Source organism: Cervus elaphus, chromosome 23 (assembly GCF_910594005.1).
Source record: "Cervus elaphus chromosome 23, mCerEla1.1, whole genome shotgun sequence".
Classification (NCBI taxonomy): Eukaryota; Metazoa; Chordata; class Mammalia; order Artiodactyla; family Cervidae; genus Cervus; species Cervus elaphus.
Genome location: NC_057837.1, coordinates 34,679,909 through 34,701,308, shown reverse-complemented (window position 1 = coordinate 34,701,308; position 21,400 = coordinate 34,679,909). Strand labels below are relative to the sequence as shown.

General features: G+C 44.6%; 1 protein-coding gene across 8 annotated transcripts in view; it reads right to left on the bottom strand.

Moving 5' to 3' along the window:
- Positions 1–1,451: 1,451 nt before the first annotated feature.
- ZNF438 (zinc finger protein 438) overlaps positions 1,452–21,400 on the bottom strand; it is a 188,099-nt gene continuing 168,150 nt past the window's right edge. For 7 of the 8 annotated variants that reach the window (XM_043883385.1, XM_043883388.1, XM_043883387.1 and 4 more), the window contains 3 exons: positions 15,788–15,871; positions 3,666–5,448; positions 1,452–2,340 (listed from right to left, as the gene is read on the bottom strand). In XM_043883385.1, coding sequence (XP_043739320.1) covers positions 1,722–2,340; positions 3,666–5,448; positions 15,788–15,871 — 2,486 coding nt within the window. In that variant the 3' untranslated portion in view covers positions 1,452–1,721. Of the gene's footprint in view, positions 2,341–3,665; positions 5,449–12,386; positions 12,493–15,787; positions 15,872–21,400 lie in introns of all 8 variants that reach the window. The other variant, XM_043883390.1, reaches the window with a different exon arrangement.

Below are 21,400 nucleotides of genomic sequence, written 5' to 3'. Positions count from 1 at the left end.
TGTGGGGTGGACATACTCTGTCCCCAAACCTTTGCCCCGACCATCCTCCAGACCCACTCCTCTGCCCGAGGTCTTCTTGGCCAGTATTTAAAAAACACTGCTTAGCATCTGAAGACAGAGGGGCTGAAGAGCCACTTTAGAGCTAAACTCAAGTTTCTTGGTTTGAACTCAAGTAGTATTCATGGTAGATCTTTTTTTTTTTTTTTTTTTTTTTTTTACTGTTTTCGAGACCACTCTTCCAAAAACAAACCAGATGCTGAGCTGAATGGTAAAGCTGTCCTGTGACTAACCCAGTTCTAAAAACACCACACAGCGTAGGTCTGATATTATCTCTCTAAGGCCAGGTGAAGCGTGATGGATGGTGGTGGTGGTCTGTGATGACCTGGAGGGGTAGAATGGGGGATGGGTGGGAGGGAGGCTTGAGAGGGAAAGGATATGTGCATACTTATGGCTGATTCACACTGTTGTACAGAAGAAAGTAACACTACATTGTAAAGCAATTATCCTCCAATTAAAAATAAACAAAATGAGACACTAAGAAAGATAACTTAAGATCAACTAGCTTGTCAATTAGAATTTAGTTCTTCCTGGGTTTAGATAACTTCCTTTAACACAGAAAACTGTTAGGACACTGCCCCAGCCCAGCTTTGGGCTCCAGGCTGGCCACGAGTATGGTGCTTTCAGCCAAAAGCTGGGACGTGAATGGCTTGAGAGCTCCAATTCCCCCATTCCGAGAAAACGATTTTGCAGTCAGGATGGCCAGAGACTTCAGATGGTGATTTTTCTGATTCTAGGTAATTTCCCAGGAATTTAAGAGGCAATCACTTACTCTTGACTTTCAAAGAGAACCTGAACTTGAAAGGCACAGTTGCATCTAAAACTGATCAGTGACGACAGCACTTCCCGGGGAGGGAGGAGAGGCTGCTGACACACCTCGACCTCTGGGCTGAACCACCCTCTTCATTCTCTGGGTTGTAAATCTTCTACCTCAAAAGACCTTTTGAGAATAACTCTTTACCCAAAAAGTGGTTTCTCTATTAGCTGAAGTCCTAAAAAATGTCTGATGACTTTGATAGGGAGCGCTTTGTCAGTATAAAGACTTACTGGCATCTCATCTTCAGGGAAATGTGCTTTTAAGAAAACAAAATTTTAAAAAGTCAAAGTCCTAAAAAAAAAAAAAAAAGTCAAAGTCCTGAAAACATGGATTTTCAATTATGATAGATGGGAACCTTATTAATTATGCTGCTCCATGGCATAGTCAAATAAACCAGAGAATTTGATAAAGATCAACAGTACGCCAGGGTTGAGACTGAAATGTTTTTCCCACCTGGAAATTTATCACATTAATCTACTTAAACAGAAAACATGTGAATGAACACAGGACACACACACACACACAAACACATGTTTTCACTAAAAACTGTATTTGAAGAACAGGCTAATAGAACTCATTTCAGTCTGCAAATTTATCTTTTTATTGAATCTGAAATAAGTCTCAGACATTAACAGGATATAGGATTTTCAAATAAAACTGTATATGTTAGAAAAATATGCATCAAGAGCATATGTACATACATATTCCATAATAAAATAAGACTATGTACAAAGATCACTCCTGCTACTTAATGCTGATCCTAACTTGTTGGATTCTGGTGTTTAAGCACCTCCACGAAACAGAGGCAGCTGAGCACACACCTCTCCTTAACCCCCGACCCCGTGTTTCATTTTCTGGTTTCGCTGGAAAGTTGGACAACTCCCTGGCTGGAGAGCGTGCTGAAAATCGTCCACAGTTTGGGGGGGTCCTCACACTTGTGCTGCCACTCCCAGTGCAGAAGTAGCTCTTCTTTGCTTCCTAGTATCTGCGCACAAAGGACACAGTTGAAGCCAGGCTGGGGCAGAGGCAGGGCAGCCTGGGGGCCAGGACACTTGGGGCCCTGGGGGTCTCCCCTGGGCTCACTGGGTCCTGGCTGCGCTCGTTCCTGTTTCGTGAGGGCTTCCACGTCGTTCTGATGATGGAGGTAGAGTTGTCTTTTCAGTCTGGGGACTGCACAGAGCTCCCCGGCCGAGGGATGATGCCTTAGCAGCTTCCTTCTCTCAGGACGTTTCCAGAAAGGAGCAGCCTGTTTAGTCAGTTCTCCCTGAGCTGCTCTGCTTCCCAGGGAGGGTGAGCTCTCCTCTGGCATTTGGCCCTGGATTTCCTCGCCATGAATGGAAAGCAGGTGGAACTTGATTTCAGCCAGAGACTGGGCAGTGATCTGACAGCGACCACATCTGATCTGGAACCTGGCCTCATCATTCTGGTTCATGAGGAGGTCTTCTTCCAGGTTGGACTTGGTCTCCCTGGAAACGGGGGAGAGAATGTGTCAGATCTCACTGAAAAACTTCTCCTGACAGCTCCTGGCCTGAGGTCAAAGGCAGGAAGAGTAGAGACCGTGTGGGAGGCAGAGGCCACGGTGAAGGTCAATGTCGGACCTGTGCGGTGGGGCCTCACACCTCCCAGGCCAGCAGGGCCACTTCGCAAAGAGGGTCCTCCTTTATGCATCTCCTCTGAGAGCTAACTGTTCTTTGGTTACCATGGCAACAGGTGTGCCCACCAGGAGAGCAGGAGGTACCAAGCGTTGCAGGAACCCACTGGGTCCAGCTGAGATGACTGTCTCCACCCATCAGGGGGGCCTTCCTAACCCCAAGTACCCAATGCACTTTGCACAGTTTACCTAAAAATCAAAATGGACTCCATTAACCATTCAGAAGTGAGGTTTCTTTGCGGGAGGTGGCTATGTACCTTAGGAAAAGGCACAGGTATCTAAAAGGGAATGGAAATGCCTAAAGAGACACAGAGACACTCCGGAAAAGCCAGGAAGAAACAGGACTGGTGTAGCTTATTTTCAGTGACTGTGAGAGACTGAGTTGAACGTGAAGAGAAAGGACTGAAAACCATCAGAACAACTGGCGATGATGAGGGACCGAGGTTCTAAAGTGCTGGGAGAGGTTTGATTTGCATGGTACTGATGTGCATGCATCTTACAGAAACCCTCTCTGTCACTCAGAGCAAAAGGGACAGACTGAGGGTGCTTCCTTGGTTTACTCAGGACCCTCTGACCCACCTGACAGGCTTTCACATGACTCAGCTGCCTTGTTTACAATGCTGGAAAGCAGCACCACACAGGCAACGATGTAGGAGACGGCTTACCTGGCATCAAGGGGAAACAGACCAAGTGCTGAGGGGTAGGTCTGCCCTGGAGGGGCTGAGTCCCCACCACCTGGTATGCCAGTTTTGGGGCAAACGATGCTCCTTCAATATACATTCTCAGGAAATGAGTTTGGGGGAAATTACTCGTCAAAAGGACCATAACCATAGATGTTAAGTTACTCTTTCATATTTCAGATGCAAAATTAATCTCATGCCCCAATGTCTACAGCATCTCTCAAGCTGGCCCTTGTGCCCTGGCTGATGGAGGATGAAATTGGTCAAAAATCATGAATGATCAGGGACCAAAGAGAAATGAGGCCATTCTTCACAGAACAGAGGTAAGTGGTAGCAGTTAACTTCTCAAATCTTAATCTGAGGGCTGTCTTTCCAAACTCACCTTTAGGAATGTGGGATCTGACCCTGATCTGGAATCTGAAAGCTCCTTCTGGCCAGGTCCCCCGTCACCCGCACTTACCTGTCCACCAGTCCCTCCACCTCACAAGGGGTCTGCTCTCTGGTCCTCGGCAGGTCCCCCGGCTGCGGCTCGCAGGGGCAGGGCTCGGTACTGATGGCCACACCGTGCACCTCTTTCAGGTGGCCGAAGTAGACTCTGATGTGGCCGAACACCTTGGCGCAGAACTCGCAGCACACAAGCTTCCTGGGCCGGGAGTCCCCGTGGTGCAGCCGCACATGCGCGCTCAGGCTGCCCCGCCGCTTGTACACCTTCCGGCAGAGCCGGCAGCTGTAAGGCCGGCTGTCCGGGGGTGCGCTCGTGTGCTCGCGGAGGTGCTGCTTGGAGGAGAAGGGGTTGTCACACACGTGGCTCCGGTGCCAAGTCTTCCTGAGGCCGGAGAACCCGTTTCTGAAGGCAGAGTCGGGCTTTGGGGGCTGGCCGTCCTCCTTCCAGTCCAGATGCTTGGGGGCTAGGGAGTGATCGAAAGACACCAGGCTCCCGGGTGGCGGGGGCTGGAGGGCGGCTGGAGGCGAGGCCAGGGCTGGCAGGACGGGGACAGGTTTGGGCATGATGCTCCGGTATTTTTTCACGGCCCCCGGTTTTTGGTTCCTGGCTTCTTGGGGATCACTTTTGACTCTTTCTTTGCTGTCTTTACAACTAAGGACACATTTCCACCTTTTCCCCTGAAATGTCAGAAGATCGTCTGGGCCCTTGCGTTTTCTTCCTCTTCTCTTCACTGTCTCACCGTTCAGTTTTGTTCTGTGGTTGAGGTCGGGCTTGCTGGCTGGGCAGAAGGCAGTGTCACCGGGGCTCTGCCCAGGAGCCGGTGGGGCAGGTCCCCTGTCCCCCACCTGGGGGGCCGCACGGAAGCCTTCTGGGGTGGAGGGGGTCTGGTCCCTGGCAGTCCTGAGCCCAGGGAAGGGGACATGCGCAGTGTTCACAGCGGCTCCGCTCCTGTAAACCTGCGCCGTCTTCACTCTCGAGTAGGGCAGGATGGGCAGTTTACCTCTGGGGATGGAAGAGGGCACCTGGACCGCATTTCCAATGACGCCTGGTGACGACAAAATGGCTTTGGTGGGATCGACCGGTTCTTGAGGTTTTTCACTGGCGACAGCAGAAAGTTTCCTGGGGGTTTTCTTGCCTGGAACTTTCGCTCTTCCTGAACTCTTCAGGAGGCCCTGCTCGGCGGAGGGCTCCTCTGGTGTGGCCAGTGCTGGGGTGGCAGGAGGAGTCCGACCTCCGTGGTTGCTGGACCCTGGAGGCCCGGGGTCTCGGTGGCCACTCCTGTTGGTCAGCGCAGCTGGGGCTTGGTCTGGTGCCGGCTTGGGTGGCCTGGGCTTGTGTGGGGGCTCAGGATGCTCAGGTGGGGAAGGGGCTGCTTGGGTTTGGGCAGGTTTGCTGCAACCCCTCTCGGAGGAGGAACCGAGCCCCGGCTTCTTTCTGACTCCTTTGCCGGGTCTCGGAGGCTGGTACCGGGGGATGGGCAGCTTTAGGTTCTCCGGCAGAGGCAGCCGGGGTTTCTGGATCGGCTGAGCTGAGGCTACGTGCGGCAGAGCGACCAGCGAGAAGGTCCCTTCCTGGCCGGCCACCTGCATCAGCGCGTAATTCTGCGGGGGCATCCCCAGGGGCGTGGAGCCGAGGGAAGGGCCTGGATTCGCCTGATCAGAGAGTGAGGGCGCCGGGCCCGGCAGCACTCTGGGTGCCAAGACTTGGGGTGCAATCTTTGGAGCGATGGTTCTAAACTGACTCTTATTCTGCAGGCCTTTCCCACCGTGAATCGCCCCAGGAGGGATATTTGGTTCGCCTGCAAGGACAACACAACATTAAAAAAAAAAAAAATCATTCTGGGATCACTGTCCTGTGGTGAGAGCACAGGTAAGCATCCAACCATCTCTGCCTGGAAGCATCCTTGGACCCAGCCCTACCCTTGGGTGCAGAGCTAGTGTTCCTCAAGATGGAGGTCAGCTCCTGCCCACCTTCCCAGGGACTGATGACTTATTCTCCAGGGTTCCATGGCCCTTGTCATAATGCTCACCACTTTCCATGGTAATTTATCTGTTTGTTCATCTCTACTACGAAACACAGAGCATCCTGAAAGCTGGGACTGTCCTTGTACTCTGCAAATCCATCCTCCCCGTTGACCTCACTCTGATTTATTTTACAGGCCAGTGCTCCCCACCCTGTCCCTGAGCTCTGGCCTACATCCCCTCTGGCATGTTCTGCTGCAGACTCTCATTTCTTTCATATAAATGTCTTGCTTTCCCTATTAAACTGATGCTCTGTGAGCACAAAGCCCATATTGCATCCCACTGTATCTCTGGTAGGAAACAAACGTTTCTTGTCCCAAACTCCTTTCTCACTCGGTTTTAGGACACATCTGACCCACTGGCAGCGCCATCTGTCCTACACACAGCGATGCAAGCCAGACTGAATGCTGGCTCTGTGGCTGCTTCCCCGTGTGACTTGTGAATTTCTTCTCACACCTCTCAAACTGTTTATGTGTGCTTTTGCAATTAAATCACCAGTATTAAAAAAGTTGATGTGACACCTTACACACATGTTGGAAGAAAAACAAAAAGATACAGAGTGATAAAGACACAGAGACAACATAAAAAATACATGGATCACACAAAGAGGCCCTTCCAGGACACCGATGGGAACAATTTTAACTGACAGGCTAACACTTCATATTTGAGATTTATTAGGCTGACCGAAAAGCCATGATTACCGCTCTGAGGGGACAATTATGGAAACATTTCCATGCACTGCTTCTAAGGACTGAATCATTGGTTTTCTCCCCTAAGGCCTCAAGCTCCTGAGTCCTGGCTGCAGAAGAATTTCTCATTTCTGGGTACCTTGTGTCAGTCAGCTTATGTTTTCCAGGTACCCACACTATTCTAGAGATGGCTGCCACACATGGTTTTTTTTCTGAAACCACTGGGGCCAGATGTGCTTTGGAATTTACACTTTCAAATTTTAAAAAAGTAATAAGATGCTTACAGCAGATGTTACATAACACCCTGCAGAGTCTGCATAATACCCCGAATTAAACCTATTACCACTTCTGTAGTGAAATATATGAGCATTCACAAGGTGGGGGGTCGGGGAATGATTTTTAAAGTTCTTATTTCAGTTTAGGCTTTGCCTCTGAATGTGTTTTAATATCCAACTTTTGATAACATTTTTTGTTTTCAGAGCCTGTTGGATTTGGGAGTTATAGGAAGAGGATCAAAGAACTATTTGTTTAGGAACTTCCAAGGGTATAAAGGGCTTCCCAGGTGGCACACTGATAAAGAATCCACCTGCTCAATGAAGGAGACGCAAGAGACTCGGGTTCAAAGATCCCCTGGAGTAGGAAATGGCAACTCACTCCAGTATTTTTGCCTGGAAAATTCCATGGAGAGAAGAACCTGGTGGAATACAGTCCATGGGGTTGCAAGGAGTTGGATACAACTGCCTGCTACTTCATGCCATGTCATGTATCATGTCATGTGAAACGTATAAAGATGAAATGATACAGCTTTTCCCTTAGTTAGCTGGCAATCTAGTGAAACAGCCCATTAAACATTAAAAATCAACCTTGATTTTAATGTCTACAGTGAGTGAACTAACAATTTTGGCACAAAATTGATTTTTTTCCGCAAAAATGACACTGCAAATAAATAGCGTAACAGGGTTAAAATATGTACTGACTGACCAACTTATTCTAGACAGTAATCACTGTTTGGTGAAGAAAAAGTATGCTAGAAACATATTTCCCATGGTATTATAACATACATTAGAGGAAGAAGGAAAAAGACTCATGTTAAGGTCGGAAAGATCAGACAAGGATAATTATGTAATCTGTTGTTTTCCTTTTTGGCTTTGTGACCATAAAGTTCATGGGTAAACTGACTGGTTGATCACCTCATAATAGTCACCTAAACTGATTGGCTATATCTGCTTCATCTTCCTGCATAGTTTAATTTATTTTTTAAGTTCTATTTCCACAGCTTTTAAATTTAAACATCTTTCATGTTAAACCTCATTTTAACCTTTTGGAAGAAGTACTGAAGTAAGCTGTAAATAAATACATTAAACCAGGATTGAGAGAGTTTACAGAGAGCTTAAAATTATTGACAGCTTTTGGTTGCCAAGTGACAAAGCTTGTTAAATAATTACACTGACAATCACAATGGTCTTTGCATCTATACAACCCATCACTGGGCGATTTCTGTTTAGTTCCTACTCCTAAGTGATGGAATACACAGTATTTATAGCAAGAAGAGCTGAAAGAGACGCTATGTTGGCCTTAATTAGTCTCAAGTCTGTGTGAAATACAATAATATGTGACAATAATGCATTGCAGCACAAGACACCTCACTTGTCTGCTCAAGTCTGTTCAACTGGCTCTTCATCCCAGACCGGAGCCTAAGTCCTTGCAGGGGCCTTAAGGGCCTGGAGCCCTGGGCTCCTGGGAGTGCTCCAACCTAGTCCCTTCCTGGGTTCTCTCCAGGCACAGCAGCCTTGCTGCTGATCCTCACAGGGGCCACACACCTGAGTCCCAGAGACTCACACATGCTGCTCTTACCACCCTGACTTGCTTCCCTAGATCATCCCCAGTAAGGGCTGCAGCATTTCCTTCAAGTTTTGCTCAAATAGCCTCTTCATAGCAAACTCTTCTCTTAGTAAAGCGAAGAGCCTTAGTAAACGTGTAGCCCCATTCTGAACTCCCTGCCCCACTTCCCATTTCCGTCTCCTCCAGCACACTTGCTCCATCTCATGGATTACATTATGGTCTGCAGTCCCCACCCCACACCCCCTCCATAAAAGTGAATTCCTTGACGATGGGGAGTTTATTTACCTCTTTAGGGCCTGGAACAGGGTTACGGATGTGTTCAGAAATCTGATAATTACTTGTTAAATTTGTAAGTGATACTTGTAATAAAGTGATCAGTAAATGAAAGGAAAAAAAACACAATTTAAAAGCAAACTGAACATTGCCATGTTACGTTGAAAATTAAAAAAAGAAATAGAGAATAGATCTCTGGAATACTTTTTTTCAATTTAACTTGCCCACCATCAGAATAAGGATAGCACCATGATTTTTTTTTTTTTTAAAGAAAACAAATAAACAAACAAAAAACCTTTTAAGGTTAAAGGGGAGAGGTGAGGCCAAATGACTAACCATCTGAGGAGGTAATAAGAGAGAATGGTAAATGATGCTATTGGGGTACAAAGAAACAAGCAAGCTCTGAAGAAGAAATTGCTTTAAAGAAAACACACACACAAAGAGGGGAAAAGAAGGGGATTAGAGAGAAAACAGGAGGAAACTAGAAGTGGAAAAACTGACCCTCAGAGCAGAGAATGGCTCTGTCAGCGTGATGAGGAGCAGAAATAACAAAGAACAAAAGATGCAGCTGAAGCAACAACTGGTGGTCAAGGTCACCTCAAAGTCCCCAAAGACTTCGGCTAGGAAGGGGCTCCCCAGGTTTTATGACTAAGTATAAGAAAGCAATCTTCTGACAGTTAAGGTTCCCAGCAATGGAGCCAGTTATATTTATTGAACTGCTCCAGAAGGGAGGGAGAGGGCTAATTATGATGTATTTAAAGTAGATATGCTTCAACGAATCTTCAGAAATTCCTATATTACAGTGGAAATAAAATCTCACATGAAGACCAATGACAGTCACAGGAAAAGGAAGCCGATTGTGGTCCCGGAGCAAAGGAAACTTTAGGGTAACCACAATCCCAGCAAGGGAGAGTACTGATCAGTGAGCAACCTGGGAAGACAGAGCCCTGGGTGACAGGTACGGGGCCTGCCACGCAGTCAATTTTGCCCAGGTTCCCTGAAATTCAAAGAGGTAGATCCTGGGGTAGAAAAGTATATCAATTAGCCTCATGATCAATAATCAGAAGAAATCTGTGGGGTGAAAGGATAAGGCCTTACAGGATAAACTGAACTTACTCACACTTAACTCGATCTGTTGGGAATTCCATACAGATGGAACAGGTATAGAACAGATCATGAAGGTGATGTTGAGTCCCTTCTCCCAGAATCATTAATGATGAGGTAATAAGGAATGAAATGATGCATTAGAAGAAAATCATAACAGGAGAAAGAGGGCAAGGCCACAAAAATAGAGGGAAAAACTCCTTAGGAATTACTCAAATGTTCAGCAGGAGGGTACTAATACAACAGCCAACCATGCAACAGAATACTATGCAGCAGTAGAAACAAAGTACTATTACAGGGTACAAATACAATACTCAGCCAATCAAGCAAAGTGATACATAACACTCTCCAAGATGTGAGATACTATCACTTGGATTTTTTTTTTAAAAAGTAGTGAGAGACACACACAAACTAATTCCGATGTATACACAGAACATCTCTCAGAGGAAACCAAAGAAAGTAGTCTTAGTGTGGCCTTGGGGGGTAAAGGCACAGTGGTGGGGGGTAACTATAGGGTGGGATGAGATGAATGCATATTTTCCACTGAATATTCTCTATGCCTAGCACAGAGGAAGGTACCTATAAATATTTGTTGAATGAATGAAAGGCAAATGAAGGTTTCCTTTTTGGATCTGTTTTGCAAAAGGAGTATCTTTGGGGATGTTGGTGATGGGTAAGTGTGCGTCCGTTTGTAAATGACTGTGTCTAGATGACACAGAGAACATTTCAAGTTTTTCCTTTCCTTGCCTACTTAAGGATAAGAATTGCTAGTGATAAGAGAAGTAATTGAATCATCTGACAGGCAGTGCATCACCACCCCTCAAGGTTCAGTCCTGGGAAGCATCAGAGCTCATTATCTTCCAAGGACAACTGAAGTGCTGAGAACCATCTCTCCCAACATTTGGCTCCTTAAAATAAAACAAGGCAGGGGCTTCCCTGGTGGTCCAGTGGTTGGGACTTCACACCTTCCAATGAAGGGGTGCTGGTCAGGCAGCTAGGATCCCTGACATGCCTTGGGGCCAAAAAACCAAAAACATGGACCAGAAATGATACTGTAAGAAATTCAATGAAGACTTTAAAGGTGATCCACAATAACAACAACAAAATCTTAAAAAACGTAAAACAAAGCGATTTGCAATAAAGGTCAGTTATGCTATAATAACCACAAGTTTTGTTTTTTTTTTTAAAGTAGTTTGAACAACAGGAGTGTTTAGAGAAGCTGCAAATGCCATGAAGTTTTTTAAAACACTGAAACGGTACGACTGTAGCAAGTCTTTCACAGCTACGCGGCTGCAACAGTGGTTTATCCCACGACACATTTACAAGGCCTCTCTCCCAGATGGTGTGATCTAAAACCCCTCACCTGTCACCTACTAAATCACAGATTTCAGAGAACTGTGCACTAAATGGTAAGTCGAAATTTCCACTGACATTCATCATTTCTGGAAATCCTGCGAAATTACCCATAACACAGTTAAAGAGGCTCATAGGACTCCCAGGCACTAAACATGGACTTTTATTAACTGGAAACATGAAAGGCTCACTCAGTAAAATTAATTTTGCACAATTCTACAATGCAAATACTTAGTATTACAATTTTAAATGTGGGCTGTTTTTAATATGTTAAGTGTATTAAAAATAATTATTTTGAAAAGTGACATTTACAGTTGGTGAGAATTTGATCTAACTGTGGCTTAAAGGAAAATGAGGTTGTAGTGAGTCCTTATTATGGTCTAGAATCTGTGCTGGGTCTCTTAAGTGAATCCTTATGCAAACTCGACAAAGAGGGTATTACTGTCCCCCTTAACAGATTAAGCAAAAAGAGGCTTGAGGAAGTTAAGTAACAGCTGAAGTCCGCATCCATCTGATTCTAATGTGGACAATGAGCTTCTACTTCTTCATTCTCCCCTCAAAAGGGGGAAAATTTTTAGGCTTCCTTGGTGGCTCAGTGGTAAAGAATCTGCCTGCCAATGCAGGAAACATGGGTTTGATTCCTGATCCAGGAAGATCCCATATCCAAACTAAGCCTGTGGGCCACAGCTACTGAACCGGTCGTTCTAGAGTCTGAGCCAAAACTACGGAAGTCCATGCCCTAAGGTTCATGCTCCGCAACAAGAGAAGCCACAAAAATGAGAAGCTCGCACACCACAACTAGAGAGTAGCCCTTGCTTGCCACAACTAGAAAAAAGCCTGTGCAGCAATGAATACCCAGCACGGCCAAAAATAATCCATCAATCAATCAATAAAATTAATTAATAAAATTAATTGAAAAGGGGGAAAGTCTTTACAAAATTGCCCTTAACTCCAAAATATATTATATTTTATATTACATAATTTATATATTATATTAAAATATAATATTATCTCTAAATTTTAAGGAGGGGGGAAAATGTGAAAGTAGAAATGGCTGTTGTATCCCCAAACTTCAATGACCATTAAAATATTCTTTCCAACAGCCCACTAATTAGAGAACTGATGAAAAACTAAGAGTCACTTGAAGGTAAAAGCAGATATTCAGAGTTGAGCTTACCAATTACTAACCAGAGGATTCTGATGAATCCAATAAGGTGGCTAGCTATTTGTCTGGAGAAAGGACCAAGTGGGTCCTGTGTGCATCTCCTCCATCACATCTAACTGATGGGTGTGGCTGCACATGAGAGGCAGCAGAGGGAAGATTCGGGTCAGTAGTCCACGAGCCCACAGCCAAGCTAGCCTCATCAGGCTGCTTCACAACACGCCCCCATACAGACAGTGTTAAGAGACAAGCACATAAAGCAGGCAGTTCTCCAATAGCTGCAAAAACTCACTTCCTGATTTCCACCCGCAGAACCAAGGCTCAGGGTGCTGCTTCTGAACAAAGTTGCTCCCACTCGACCCTTGGCTGGCTTGGACATGGTTCCACCATCACTCCATCTAGGGAGACACCGAGGTCCGTGGCTAAGTCCAGAGCAGTGAACAGGTAGAGAAAGAGGGTCCCTGCTCTTGACACAGAGCTCCCTGGCTCTAGGCCCAGAACAAGAGTGCTGCCAAGCACTCTTGGCCAGAAAAGAGCCCAAACTTTTAGGGCTTGTTTAGGTTTTAATTGTATTAAACCAAGAAACTCCATTTTCAGTTTTATTGCTTGGCATCCCCATTCTCCCTCTCACTTGGCTTTCCAATAATAAGTTCCAGTTGGGGTTCAAACTGTTTCCCAGGATGGTCTCTGGTTAAAACCAGTATGGTGAAACCCTTAAGTCCGAGATGAAAGAAAGGCCTCTGAACATGGGGGGAGATCAATTTAATTTTGTTGAAAAACCTATAAACACATGGAGCCATTGCCTACTGGCTCCCCCAGGCGCCTCCAGGCTCTGCGGCGCCGTCTGCAGGGCTGTGTTGAGTGCTGGCAGGAGAGACAGTGCTGTAAAGCACGCTGGCAGCATAGGCACAGTGTTCTTTGCTTCTGAGGACTCAGGATGCCGAGACCACTCCAGTCCACACATCCACAGCACTCAGACCTCCCAGAGTCACTCTGCTAGGACCCCTAGTTGAAGAAATCCGACACCATACAGAGAAAGCAAGACAGTCCCACCTGGCAATCTTGTATCTTGAGTGCATTCTGCTTGGCACACTTGCCCTTGCTGAACTGAGGTCCCAGTCAGCTCCCTTCCCTCCCCTCTTGCAGCCACACCAGGGATGTCCTGGCACCTTCCATTCAGCACGGGCTTTGAGAGCTGTCTTGCTCATCATTGGCTAGCTTAGCAAGGAAGAGAATTCTTTTTTGAGCACAAGAGATCCTTTTCTTTCCTAGCACTATCCAATGCTGTTTCTTCAACATTAATCCAATGATAAGGCATACTTCATGTGTCAGGTACTGTGCAAAATACTTTGGATGCATTATCTCCTTTAATCCCCACAATCCACTGAGTTAGGAATTACTGCTCATTTGCATTTTACAGATACAGATTTCAAAGCCAGCAGGTAACAGACTGGAATTCAAGGCTTGGCCCAGGTGACACCAAAGGCTCTTCCCAGTTCTACCTGCTGCCTGGAAGCTGTATCCATGGTGATGGCCACCGTCATAGTCTCCAGTGGGAAGACACGGGTTTAGGGGTTCAGACAGATGTGGGTTCAACTCCTGTCTCTGTCTCAGAGTTTAGGAAAGTCACTCACTCTCAGCCTGAGTGTTCTTATTTATGAAGTGTGCATAATTGTATCTGGTTGTTGTCAGGATTAAATGAAAGAAGTATCCATAAACGTGCCAGGGTGGGGTCTACCACATGGCAGTTTTGCAGTAGAAATTAGTTTTCCACTCTTGCTCCCTCTCTCTCTTTCCTGGCTGCACTGGGTCTTCAATGCTGCAAGAGGGCTGTCTCTAGTTTTGGTGCCCTGACTTAGCTGCTCCAGGGCACGTGGGATCTTCCTGCACCAGGGACTGAACTTGTGTCCCCTGCACTGGCAGGCTGGTTCTTAACCACTGGACCATCAGGCAAGTCCTCTGTCCTCTACTTTCTCTTGCCAATAAGTATGAGGCTCCTGACACTTATATTTAGTGGGAGGAAAAAGAAAAAAAAAACAAACACAAATCTTGACCATGAATCATATGGAAACAGCGTTGTTGTTGTTCAGTCACTAAGTCATGTCTGACTCTTTATGACCCCATGGACTATAGCCTGCCAGGCTCCTCTGTTCATTGGATTTCCCAGGCAAGAATACTGGAATGGGTTGCCATTCCTTCTCCAGGGGATCTTCCTGACTCAGGGATGGAACCAGTGTCTCCTGCATGGCAGGCAGATAGATTCTTTACCACTGAGCCACCAGGGAAGCCCAGTGGAAATAGTACTGAATCCTTAAAAGGGTATTTCTTTGTTGAGAGGGAAATGAAGTAAAATGGGAAGAAATAACTATTCCTTGTGAATGATTCTCCCAGTAAACCTGTAAAGCATTTCTTTCTTGCCTGTCTGGGGCCACCCACTCTGGCAGCTTCATCTGATCCAGCCTACTAGGCTCTCTTCCCTGCCCGTCCCCCCCACCCCATTTTTTCATGCAGTTGACAAAGTGCTAATCAGATTAACAGTATTTAGTGAAAAGCAGTGAACAGATGTGCATTGCAAAGAGCAGTTTTCTGGGGCCACTCTCCTCTGCTTTTGTTTATACTGAGAATTGATACTAATTGCAATGGTTCTCCAGCTTAGCAGGGAAGAAAGCACCTCCTCTGGTAGACCTTCAGGGCGTGGGGTAAGCCCAGGTCTCAAGGGTCCTGTGAGGGACGGGAACTCTGGTCACATCTTGGGAGAAGGGTGAGAGCAATGGACATGCAGTTTTTCATTTTGGGAGAGAAAACATGTGAGTGCTCGAGGGTGTGGGCAGGGCAACCAGAAGTTTGAAAGCGCTTGTGAATGTCAGTATTTTGCTGGAGAAATCATTAAGAAATATGTTTAAGATAGCTTGTGTATAGAAAGAAGAATTTGGCACCCAAAGAGGAACTACAGCCCATAAAATCGAACAAATTAGATATGTAAATACATCATGAACTGGGAGAAAACAAGCATTCTTTATGAACAAGTTTAAAAGCCAATTACCTAAAATATTAACGTGAGAAAAAATGTTACACAATGTGGGTTTTGTTAAATTCAAGCAGGTAATTATTCTTTTCAAGTCATATAATTAATGTCCCAAATAAAAAGAAAATTTAAAAAGCTCTATCATTTAAAATACAGTTTAATAATGCTCGATTTCAGTGACTTTCCCCTTCATTTTAATCAAGCCCCCTTTATCAGTCCTTATTTCTAGGGGGAACTATTTTGAATTTCAAGTGCCTTTGATGAAAAACAGTTGAAAACTCTATGAGATAGTCTTATTTTTAATGCTTTGAGAAAGATGAAGCTTTTTCTCTTTTTTGGAAAAAAAAACAAACAAACCCTGTAGCGTGTGCAAGATTTTATTCACTATTATAAAGCAGTTGATTTGGTATCTTTACCCAAATCTAAAAATGACTGAGCAGCATCAGAATTTAACTAAGAGTTAATGATCACTGGGGGACACAGAGCAGGACAAAGGCAACTTTTGAGATACTTGATAAGCCCATTTCCCCACTGTTCTTTTCATTGTTAATATTACTAGAATTGTGAATATTCAGTTGAACCTGAGAAGACATTGCTCACTGAAGCTCATCAAAGCAAAATCAGCACATCATTTCATCTGAAGTCCAAACTCCCATAAACAAATATACCTGTACAAGTTGTCTTTCCAGGAGATTCCAACATCTTCTGAGTCAGCAGTTTCTCCACAGGACTGGGGAGCAGGGAGACATCTACTGCAAGACAGCTTTAGTGAGTCAGTATCTCAGGGCAAGAAATCTTCCACCAACAAGTTAAAAACGGGCCCCTTCTATTTACATCTTGTATTTCAATATCAGTTGGAACAGTTACTATCTGGGATGACAGTTGGTGAAGAAAACCTTTTCCTTAGTGGGATAAACAGAAAGAACAAGGTTTCAACATCAGAACATGCAGACAGTTGGAACAAACTAGGGTGTGTGCACACTGTGCTTGATTTTGGTCAAAATACCCTGCTTATGAAACTCAAGTGGTGAAGATCACAATGTTTCAACTGCAGTATAGTTAAAAGCAAGGGGCTGGAATCACAAGGATATTCTTATTTTTATACCATTACTACAAAAGTAGATTTGCTGTATGTACACAGAACAGACCTTTTTAAAGAATGTACAAACTGCATTTTTTAAAAAAATGAAATAATGGTTCCACTGCTTTATGGCAGAGTTTTATAGATGATCTATCTTCACTTCTGATTTATCTTCAACTCACAAAGATTTAGGACATTTTTTTTCTTTTAATGCAAGTTTTTCTATATCTCAACTTTTATGTCAAATAGTTCATGATTTTAAGTCCAAACGTACAGCACCATGTATTTCTACATTATGTAGATACTTATTCCCTGAAACTCCTGCTTATTAGTAAGTCTTGATGGTTTCTCATTTCTTCAATCAAGGTACCTTCTACCTTAACACAGAGAGACCACCTGTGATACTGACTCTGGAAAGAAAATAAAGAAAATGAAGTGCCAGACACTGCTGGCACTGAGATCCTGAGTTTGCGGGGAACTACTTCTATGAGGTTGACCAGCCTAGCTCTGTGTGGGCTAACTCACATATACTGCACAGAGTGAGGTTCAGCTAATGCTGACCTGAATCACTAAAAAAATAAAGAATAACAATGAAGCCGTCAGAGTTTGAAAGCTGTAGAACCAATCTGGATTCCTTTTCTTTTGAAGTCTGCCCAGCTTCTCCTCTATCAATATCTTTATTGTTCTCTGGATGCAACTAGAGAGCTGGCTGAAGGAAACATTTACTCTCATCTCCAGGTTAGGAACGTGTAACAGTTAACCCCTCATTTTCCCTGAGGGGATGAAATGATGACAAAGTCCACCTGCTCTCTTTTCCCTGAGACTCTGCAGTTTGTAGGTTTGTATGCTTAGGTAGATACTCCCGGTCCAGATCAGGTTTCATGCCTGATCATCCATGGATACTCCCAGAATGCCACGGGTGTCTTTCCACAGTGCTTACCCTGACTGGTCCCACCCTGTACTTTCCACTCCCACTACCTACTGCCTGGAGCCAGAGAAACCCAGCCATTGTGAACACTGGACAACATTATAAATGCAAAGTTTCCAGTCTTGAACTGCAGACCAATTCCACAGTCTGTTTCTTATCCTAACAGACTTCCTTCAGTTCTTCACTGGGACCAGCCAGGTTGTTCCTGTTGCCTTTCTGAAGCCTCACCCCTCTGCCCTACCCTACCCTATCCCCATCTCTCTCCCTTTTCAGTGATTTTGTCATTGACCTTGCAATGAAATGAATATTGGTGACTCCTCCCCCTGCCACCCCCCACCAAATTCACATGTTGAAATTCTAACCTTCAGTGTAAGGGTATTAGGAGGTGGCACCTCCTAATACAGTCTGCACCTTTAGGAGATGAGTAGGTCATGAGGGTGGAGCCCTCGTGAATGGGATTAATGCCCTTATAAAAGGGACTCCAGAGATTTCTCTTCCTCTTTCTCTGCCATGTGAGGATATACTGAGATGATGGCAGTCTGCTACCCAGAAGGGGGCTCTCACCACTTAGAACCTGATCTTGAACTTCTAGCCTCCAGAACTTGAGAAATGAATTTCTGCTGTTTAGAGGCCACTCTGACCATAGTACTTTGTTATAGCAGCTTAAAGTGCCTGAGATCTTGTGGGGAACAGAGAGATTACTGTTCCTTCTTCCTATTTCTATACTCCCCTCTTTAATGATACAACACAAATAAGTCTACCTTCTCTGGGGTGGGGGTCAGGAGCAAGCATCTCCATTGGTCTAAATATGCACCATTCATCTTAAGTCCTCCAACAAGGCAGATGAAAAGATATATGCCTTAGTATTAGGAAATGGCCACCTGATGCAAAGAGCTGACTCATTTGAAAAGATCCTGATGTTGGGAAAGATTGAAGGCAGGAGGAGAAGGGGATGACAGAGGATGATATGGTTAGATGGCATCACTGACTCAATGGACATGAGTTTGGGTAAACTCTGGGAGTTGGTGATGGACAGGGAGGTCTGGCGTGCTGTGGTTCATGGGGTCGCAAAGAGTCGGACACGACTGAGCGACTGGACTGAACTGAATCAGGAAATGGGGTGTTCCCAATGCTGTGCTGCACCCACACATGTCTCCAGGCCCCTCTGTGGCCTCAGGGCTTCTACACCATTGATGAGACCCCCGAAGTCAGGAGGCTTCCTGGTCATCCCACCTAAAGGCAGTGCTCAGCCACACACACAGCTCTTTTCTTTCTCTGCTTTAATTGTCCTTCACAGCGCTTATTTTTATAATGAGATTGTCTCCTCCTCCTACACGGTAAGCTCACTGTCAGGACCTTGGCCCCCAGTTCCTGTCTGGTACATGGCCATCATACAATGTGTTGTTCACTAGCTGAGTGACCTGATAGCTCTTAGCTACACTGTGTTGCTTTCTCCTGTGCTTTTGCTGGACACAAAACTATACAAACAAAATCAACAACTGTAAATAATCCCGGGGCTGTCTCTCCCTTTCAAGTTACTGCCCTATCTCCTTTCTTTTCTTCCTGAGAACACTTACCATAGGTAGAGTATATAATATGTTCCCTGTTTCTACATATCAACAGGTGTCTTTCCTTACCCTAAACCATAAGCCCCCTAGTGAAGGGCTAAAATGTCCCTCCATCATGGGTCAGATTCAGTACTCAAGGTACGATCTCACTTCATCTTCTACCAGCTCTTGATCATAGTATCTCTGGATCACAGATGCAGACACTGAATCTTTCTGGCAAGTCACAAGCTGGCAGGGGAGAGACGGGTTTGAACCCAAGTCTGTCTGGCCCCAAAGTTGCTCTCCTTCCATTTCAACACACTGAACATATAAAGGGGTTTGCTGATGACTCTGTTAATATGTCAGTCTCCTCCAGTGACTGTGAGTGCCACACCATCCATCTCTGTGTTGAGAAAGTTAGTCTTTTTAACTTTTTCCAATCAGAGAATGTAACCATCAGGAGAGACAAAGAGCTTCCTTTTCTAACAGGAGTCTATAGCATGGTTGCTGGAGATTTACAGGACATTTAAGATTTTTAAGGAAATTTACACAGAAAGAGTTCCTTCACAATGTGCTTGAATGCCAGGCTTCTTCTAGGGCGGTGGCCTTCTTCTTTTATACTATTTTCTTTTTAAAAATTTTTATTGAAATATAGTTTATTTACAATGCTGCGTTAGTTTCCATATAGCAAAATGAGTCAGTTATACATATATCCAGTCACTTTTAGAGTCTTCTCTCATTAGGGCCATTACAGAGTACTGAGCAGAGTCCCCTGTGCTATATGGTCCTTGTTGGCTACCTATCTTATACATAGTAGTACGTATGTGTCAATCCCAAACTCCATGGTGGCCTTCTTTAACAGAGCTTCTGGTGAACAAACTGCTTAGGTTTACACCAAAGTGAAACTTTTAAAAATCATTAATTACACAGTCTATTTAATAACACTTTTAGGCACTGACTTAAAAGAGGTTTTTTTTTTTTAAATGATGCACAAAAATGAAAGGAAAAAGTCATTAATTACTAAGGTCTTTTATAATTTCAGATAGAATATTAAGTTTTCCAGATTTTTTTCAAATTCTAGTCCATCTGCTTCCAAAACTGAGGTCATTGAAGAATATTATAACTGAATGAAGGTGTCTGAAAATGCTGAAAGAACTTCCACGTTCCTCACATGGTAAGTCCTGTACCTTTAGTGAACTTGATAGACCAAGAATCTTCTTTTTTTGGTTGGGGAGCTTTTCGGGGGAAACAAGACAAGTCGGATTACATGTAAGGATGTGAGCTCTTTCACTCATTGCTGGAATGAGCCTGAGTGAGATCCTAATCCTTACGGGCCTGAACATCCTCTTTTTACCAAGCGGGAATTACACTAGAGCATTGTTTCTCAAAGTATAGTCTGCTGACCCAGGAGGGCTCCCCCACTCTCTTTTCCTGCTCGTAATAAGATGTCACTTGCCTTTTCCCCAATGCTGACCTCTGCACACAATGCATTGATGGGACAGAGGATGTAACTGGGTAAAACTGATGAACTCAGGACATGACAGCAAACTGTCCAAACAGCCACATTCTTTGCCACCAGGCTCCCTCAGCAGAACAACAAAAAACCAGGATGAAAATTTAGTTTTGTTAAACCTTGAGCTTACATGCCTTTATAAAATCCTGCATGATGACATGACTTCCGTGGCACACTGAGGCATGGTGGTAGCCCCGAGGAAAAATGCTCGTGGATGGTTTGAAGCTGAACTAGCTGCTCTTCACTGGAATAACCATCCTGACTTGAAAGAACATCTGACAGACATATGTTGAGAGGTCATGTTCAGTCCTGGGTACTGGGCAGACATTTTCTCAAAAGTGGATGAGTGAAGCTTGTCATTACAAGAGAAAACATCTGGCTGTATTCACGATCAAGGATAAAAATTATTCTTTCGAGCAGCATTAGAATTTTGGAAAACTTGAAGCCATCCCCAAGAGCCTGAAGCTTTCCTATACTTATTAAGTTTTTAGACGAGACTGGTGTTTATTTTAACAAATAAAATTTCCAAAATACTGTATAAAATGACATATATAGAAGACCTGCGTAATTCACTGAACTAATGTTTTCTTTCTCTAATTTTATTTACTGAGTTTTGTTTTTTTTTTTTATTTACTGAGTTTTTACTGTGTTGGGTCTTCGCTGCTGTGAGGGCTTTCTCCAGTTGCGGCAAGTGGGGGCTACTCTCAAGTTGGGAAGCGCAGGCTTATCACGGTGGTTTCTCTTGGTGCCAAGCACAGGCTGCAAGTACAAGGGCTTCAGCAGTTGTGAGCTGCAGGCTCCAGAGCTCAGCCTCAGTAGTTGTGGTGCATGGGCTTAGTTGACCCTTGGCATGTGGAATCTTCCTGGACCAGGGATTGAACCGGTGCCCCCTGACAGGGCAAGGCGGATTCTTAACCACTTGACCACCAGGGAAGTTCTAATGCTCTCTAATAGACACTGCATGAATGAGCAAAAGATTCAAGTATAAAGACAGACCAAAATGTAACAGAATACAAGACTACAATACAGTTTCAATTTCACATTACAGTTACATTGTAAGCTGTTACCTTACTTGACTTGTTTAAGCTCTGTTATAGTTACCTGACATGTTTTGGTGTAGTAGCAAAGAAAAATATCCACAATTATCTGAGAAGGCCATTAAAATACCCGCTTTCCAGTTACTGTAAACTAGATTTTCTTCAAACACTCCAA